The sequence below is a fragment of the Primulina eburnea genome, chromosome 13 (assembly GCF_022965805.1).
Source record: "Primulina eburnea isolate SZY01 chromosome 13, ASM2296580v1, whole genome shotgun sequence".
NCBI classification, from domain to species: Eukaryota; Viridiplantae; Streptophyta; class Magnoliopsida; order Lamiales; family Gesneriaceae; genus Primulina; species Primulina eburnea.
The window spans coordinates 22663917-22670843 of NC_133113.1; the positions used below are offsets into that span (position 1 = coordinate 22663917).

Below are 6927 nucleotides of genomic sequence, written 5' to 3' on the forward strand. Positions count from 1 at the left end.
ACAGGTGATGAAATTTTTAATTATATTTAGAGTAGGTATTTTGTGAGACGATCTCACGAATCTTTATCTGTGAAACGGGTCAACCCTACCGATATTCATAATACAAATTAATACTTTTAGCATAAAAATTAATATTTTTCTATGGATGACTCAAATAAAATATCTGTTTCTCAAAATACGATCAATGTGAGATCGTCTCATGTGAGTTTTTAACTTATATTTGAGTACTCGAGATGTTGGTTGGTGATTGTCATTTTCAGCCTTATTTTTTTCAAAAATTGATTTAAAAACAAAATTAATAAAGGAAAAGCCAATTTAATGTGATACATAAAGAAGGAAACAAAAGACGGCAGTGTCCCATCCCCATCATCATTCGTGTCTGTGTCGTCCACGGAATCGCAAGAAACCGAAGCAAAAACGAATCCGTTTACCTCAATTAAAAGTTGGTATGGTATATTCAGTCCTATTTTTCACCAAAACCCTTTAGTTTTTCATTGATTCGTGAGTGAAAAAAATCTACACACAGTACCTATCTCCGCTGGATTTCTGGGAAAAAAAGGCAGAGAAAATTGGCTGTAAATTGATTGCATTTATTTGCATTGGAATTATTGAGTAGGTGGTGAATAGATGGATTTTTGGCCGGAGTTTCTAGCGAGCAGTTGGGGTAGAGAATTTGTGGCAGGCGGGTTCGGCGGCACCGCCGGTGTTATCACGGGCTATCCGCTGGATACGCTGAGAATTCTGCAGCAGCAATCGGGCAAATCTGGGTCTGCTTTCAGCATTCTCCGCCGTATAGTCGGGACGGAAGGCCCTTCCGCTCTTTACCGGGGAATGGCGGCTCCGTTTGCTTCTGTCACCTTCCAGGTTCTTGTTCTCGTTGTGTGATTGGGATTTGAATAAATCACGAATTTCCTCCTTTTCCACGTTCCGTATCAGATTTGTTAACATGGATCATGGAATCTGGTCACCTACTGTTCAAGTTTTACTGTGCTATGTAGGCGTACTTTAGGCCCTTTTATGCTGGGAAAAAAATCTCCAAAGGTGGGATCTCTACATCAATAGATGGGGACTCATCGGGCGTGCTACCTTTCAGCTTAGGGTCGTCAAATTTTGACTAAGTTTTCAAAATGTTTCTCACTCGAGGACGCGTTTGTGACCATTGGTCTCGAAGAACTGAGATTTCATCCCAAACTTGTTATCTTTCATCAACTCAAATGTCACATTTCAGTCACAACTTAATAAATATTTGATAAACTTGCAATTCAAAAAATTAATCTTATACTTAATTAATTCGAGACTTCTAATTATATGCATTAAAATGTTAGTATATCTTTTGCGTTTGGGCCTAATTTACGCTCGAAATTTACCATGTCACTTCCCTTGCTAATGCAGAATGCCATCGCTTTCCAGACATATGCCATTCTATCTCGGCTATTCGACTCAAACATCGTGGCAGATGATCCACCCTCATACAGAGCAGTTGCTCTCGGAGGAATCGGCACCGGAGCTATGCAAAGCCTGCTTCTCAGCCCTGTCGAGCTAATAAAAATACGTCTACAACTGCAGCAGCAAACCAACGAAAGAACCAGCCGATCGAGCATCCAAAAGGGTCCAGTAGACGTCGCCAAATTCATATTCGGAACGGAAGGTTGGAGAGGAATGTACCGCGGTTTAACCATCACTGTTCTCCGAGACGCACCAGCCCACGGTGTGTACTTTTGGACATACGAGTATATGAGAGAACAACTCCATCCGGGATGCCGGAAGAACGGGCAAGAAACATTTGGAACCATGCTTCTGGCAGGTGGTCTTGCAGGAGTGGCTAGTTGGATCGGTTCTTACCCTTTAGACTGTAATCAAAACAAAAATTCAATCACAGTCGTTGCCTTTGAGGTATTCAGGGATTTTCGATTGCTTCACGAGAATTGTGAGAGATGAAGGGTATAATGTGCTCTGGAGAGGCTTAGGCACTGCTGTTACTAGAGCATTTATTGTGAATGGAACCATTTTTACTGCGTATGAGGTAGCTCTCAGGTGCTTGTTTCAGGACAATGGTATTCCAACTGAGAACGTGGTATAGGACGAAAAGCTCGTGAGAAACCGACAAGTTTATGGCAATCTTGCAAAGATAAAATGACATGAATTGCTGCACCATTGAAGTAAAGGGAAGAAACCAAGCACTTGAAGGCAAGAGACTGATGCGTTTCTTGATTTCTAGTCTTTACATACAATCGGGGCATACCAGCATGGGATTTGTTGTACATAATTATGAAAGTTTCTCCAAATTATGAGTAAAAAGGATAACTAAAGTTTGATTTTGTAAGATGAATAGCTTGCTAAATAGAACTGAATCTCATAGTGTTCGGAGTGGTAGATAGTCTACAAGTCTGCCAACTAAGTGTGCTAGTTAAATTTAGATAACTTAATTGTAGGTCAATAAAGCTAGCTAAAAATATAAAAGAGAGCATTGTGATATAGATTTTAGATCAACTGATCTGCAGATTAGTGATTCGGAGTAATTTCATTTGCTTTGAGTAATAGACTTGAGGAATTTTTTTTCGTATTCATGGCAAATCCGACATCAACCTTCAGCTTCAATGATCCATTGTATTTGCATCCTTCCGATGCCCCTGGTACGTCTCTTGTTACTGATAATTTGATCGGATCTGAGAATTACAGTGTTTGGAGCAGAGCAATGAAGATCGCACTCCAAGCTAAAATAAGCTAGGTTTCATCAATGGAACTTGTAGAAAACCAGCTGCAAATTCTCCAACATTATATCAATGGGAACGATGTAATGCGGTTGTGCTGTCTTGGATATTTTCTTCGGTTTCTAAGGAGATCTTCTGCGGCCTTGTTTATGCGAATGATGCATCAAGTGTTTGGGCAGATCTTAAGGAACGTTTTGACAAAATCTGTAGTTCCAGAATTTATGCAATTCATCGAGACATTGTTCGTCTGTCACAAGGATCAAACACTATTTCAGTTTATTTCTCGAAGCTCAAGCAGCTATGGGATGAGTTGGCTTCTTTGATAACTTTACCGTCTTGTGAATGTCCTAATTCCCGAGCTTATGCTGAACATGAGCATCAACAAATATTAATTCAGTTTCTCCTGGGGCTTAATGACAGTTACAATTCAATTCGAAGTCAGATCCTCTTGATGAATCCTATTCCTTCTGTGAGTCAAGCTTACTCACTTATTTGTCAAGAAGCACATCGTAATGTGATGGTTTTTCAACCAATATCAGATGCTCCCACCGCAGCTTTCTATTCTTCTTCTTCCAAGCATTCAGAGATAATCAAATGTGACCATTGCTCTGTACCAGGCCATACAAAGAAATATTGTTTTCGCTTAATTGGCTACCCTCCAGGTCATAAGCTTCACAAAAGATTTCCTCAAAACAGAGGTTATAAGCCTCCCTCAAAGGATACTCGAGTTCATGCGCACACCTCGATCAGTGATGCATCTCAAACTACTGCTGAATCACAGTCTCCTCCATCATCTGGAATACAGTTTACCTCCACTCAATATGCACAAATTTTGAAACTCATTGAGAATTCAACCATTGTTTCTCCTCCATCAGCCAATTTAGCAGGTATGGCTACTAGTTTACTATCCATTTCTAGTACTAATGAATGGATATTGGACAGTGGTGCAAATGCTCATATTTCAGGAACTTCTATTGGTCTTCAAAATCTACAACCATGCTCTTCTACAGCAGGATCAGTTAACCTCCCAAATGGTAATTCTATCCCAATCCTTTCTACTGGCTCCATTCAACTATCTTCCTCTTGTGCCTTAACCAACGTGCTTCATGTCCCTGCCTTCAAATTCAATCTACTGTCCATTTCCCAATTCACTAAAGAAAACCAATGTTGTGTTATATTATATCCATCATTTTGTTTGTTTCAGGAACTCTTGACTGGGAAGATAATGGGGATTGGTAGACTCAAAGATGGCCTCTATTATCTTACAAGTCCTTCACCTACCAAAATCACCAAAGTTACCACACAATCTATTAATACTTCACCCTGTATTTCTATTACTCCTGATACACGAAAGACTGCAACTTGTAATGCTTCTTCTTCCATGAATAATAGAATTGATCTTTGGCACAAAAGATTTGGCCATATGTCAATTACTCGCTTACAATATTTGCCTTTCATTTCACAACATAAATTCATACACCACTGTCCTATATGCCCCATTGCAAAACAAACTCGTGTTGCTTTTCCCTCGGCTCCGCGACATAAATCCCCTCATTGTTTTCATCTTGTCCACATGGACATATAGGGTCCATATCGAGAACCCACTCATGAGGGTGCTAAGTATTTTTTGACTCTCGTAGACGATTTTTCGAGATGTACATGGGTATTCCTGACGCACTTCAAGTCTGATACTCTTCGAATCCTCAAACATTTTTTTGCCTTTGTTTCAACTCACTTTCACACCCAAATTCAGAATATCAGAACTGATAATGGTTCTGAATTTTTTAACACCGAGTGTAATGCTCTCTTCACCTCTCTTGGCATCATCCATCAAAGTTCATGCTCATACACGCCCCAACAAAATGGGCTTGTTGAACGTAAACACCGCCACATACTCAACGTGGCTCGTGCACTTAAATTTCAAGGTTCTATTCCTGATATGTATTGGGGTGAATGTGTATTGCACGCTGTGTACTTGATAAATCGCACTCCCACTCTACTACTTGCAAACAAAACCCCATATGAAATCATTTTCAAGAAAGCTCCAACATTTGATCATATTAAAGTTCTTGGTTGTCTGTGTTATGCAACCAATCTTCGTCCCAGTCATAAGTTTGATGTTCGAGCCACCCCTTATATTTTTCTTGGTTTTCCACCTCATCAAAAAGGTTTCAAACTACTTAATCCTTCAACAAACCAATTCGTTGTGTCACGAGATGTAATCTTTCATGAAGATATTTTTCCATTTGCATCCTCAACCCAACAATCTGCCACATCTTCTCTTTGGCCTTCACTGCCTTCTGACATTCATGATGAAGATGTTTTAGACCCATCTTCAATCATTCCACCTCCTAGTCCAACTCCTCAGATTTCACCTCAAGTTCCTCCTAAACGCCCTTCCCGACAGTCCAAACCACCTATTTGGACAAAGGATTTCATTTGTTCTACTTTAACTACTTCATCTCTTGCTACTATACCGTTTGCCTTATCAAAATACCTTAGTTACAATCATATCTCTCCATCACACCAGGCCTTTCTTGCTTCCATTTCTCAATTGAAAGAACCAACTTCTTATAAAGAAGCTGCCGCTGATCCACGCTGGAAGAAGGCCATGGAAGTTGAAATTGAAGCCCTTGAAGCTAACAAAACATGGGCAATTGTACCACTCCCTACGGGCAAGAAAACTGTTGGTTGCCGTTGGATTTACAAGATTAAGTACAATGCCGATGGTAGCATAAACAAGTTCAAAGCTCGGCTTGTTGCCAAGGGCTACACTCAATAATATGGAATAGATTATCATGATACTTTTTCTCCGGTTGCTAAAATCGTATCTGTCCGCTGCCTCCTTGCCATTGCTGCTGCACAACACTGGCCCCTATTCCAAATGGATGTAACTAATGCATTTTTACAAGGAGATCTTACCGAAGACATCTACATGTCTATTCCTCAAGGTTTTGAGCATCCAAACAAAACAAATCATGCTTGCAAATTACTGAAGTCCTTATACGGTTTGAAACAGGCCTCACACCAATGGAATTCCAAATTCTGTTCTGTGATGATTCAGCATGGTTTTGTCCAGTCTGTTCATGATCATTCACTCTTTATTAAGCGTCGAGATGCACTTATTACCATTCTTCTGGTTTATGTCGATGACATCGTTATCTCAGGGAATGATTCCGCATCTATAGACGTCTTGAAGACTTATCTTCACTCTCACTTTGCGATTAAAGATTTGGGCACTCTCAAGTATTTTTTGGGTCTTGAAGTAGCTCGGTCAAAACATGGAATATGTTTAAACCAACGTAAATATGCCCTTGAGTTGATTTCTGAGGTTGGCATGTCAGGTTGTAAGCCTCCTTCCACTCCAATGGAACACCACCTCAAGTTAACCACACCAGAATTCGATAAAAGCTTGGCATCAACATGTGGATCTACTGTAACTGACTAACTTCTTTCTGATCCCACCGTGTTTCAACGGCTTATCGGACGTCTCATTTACCTCACAATCACTCGACCAGACATTTGCTTTGCAGTCCAACACCTTAGTCAATTCATGCAGACACCCAAGATTTCCCATTTGCGTGCTGCTGAAAGGATAGTTGGCTACCTTAAAGGTTCCCCAGGCATGGGTATTTTCTTGTCATCTTCTTGTGATTTTCGTCTATATGCATACAATGATTCAGATTGGGCCTCCTGCCCCATGAGCCGTAAATCAGTTTCTGGTTATCTTGTTACCCTTGGTGATTCACCTATATCTTGGAAATCCAAGAAACAGAATACGATCTCTCGGTCTTCAGCGGAAGCTGAATACAGATCAATGGCTTCCACAACTTGTGAGATTGTGTGGTTGCGAGGTCTCCTCACCGATATGGGGTTACATCTTGAGACTCCTACCTTACTTCATTGTGACAATCAAGCTGCTCTTCACATTGCCGCCAACCCGTTATATCATGAACGCACTAAACATATAGATATTGATTGTCACTTCATCCGCGAGAAGATTCGGGATCACACCATTGTTGCATCACATATTCCCACTCACTCTCAACCTGCGGATATACTGACAAAAGCACTTGGTTCTGATCAGCATCATGTCTTGGTGTCCAAGCTCGGCATGTTGAATTTACTCCGAGCTTGAGGGGGATGTTACATAGTCTACCAAGTCTGCCAACTACTAGTGTGCTAGTCAACTAAATTCTTAGTCAATAACAAATTA

At 40.5% G+C, this 6927-nt stretch overlaps 1 protein-coding gene and 1 pseudogene across 1 annotated transcript; both read left to right on the plus strand.

Annotated features, from left to right (window-relative positions):
* Positions 1-355: 355 nt before the first annotated feature.
* LOC140810751 (mitochondrial arginine transporter BAC2-like) lies at positions 356-2319 on the plus strand (annotated as a pseudogene).
* Positions 2320-2655: 336 nt separating this feature from the next.
* Positions 2656-6018, plus strand: LOC140809701 (uncharacterized). Its single transcript, XM_073167414.1, has 2 exons — positions 2656-3745; positions 3916-6018. Exons 1-2 carry the CDS (start codon positions 3163-3165, stop codon positions 3948-3950), a joined length of 618 nt encoding a protein of 205 aa, XP_073023515.1. The 5' UTR covers positions 2656-3162; the 3' UTR covers positions 3951-6018.
* The last annotated feature ends 909 nt before the right edge of the window (positions 6019-6927 follow it).

Coding starts and splice junctions, on each gene's coding strand:
- LOC140809701 (XM_073167414.1), top strand. CDS start 3,163: ATGAATCCTATTCCTTCTGTGAGTCAAGCTTACTCACTTATTTGTCAA. Junction 3,746..3,915: donor ATCAGTTAACCTCCCAAATG/GTAATTCTATCC, acceptor TGTTTGTTTCAG/GAACTCTTGACTGGGAAGAT.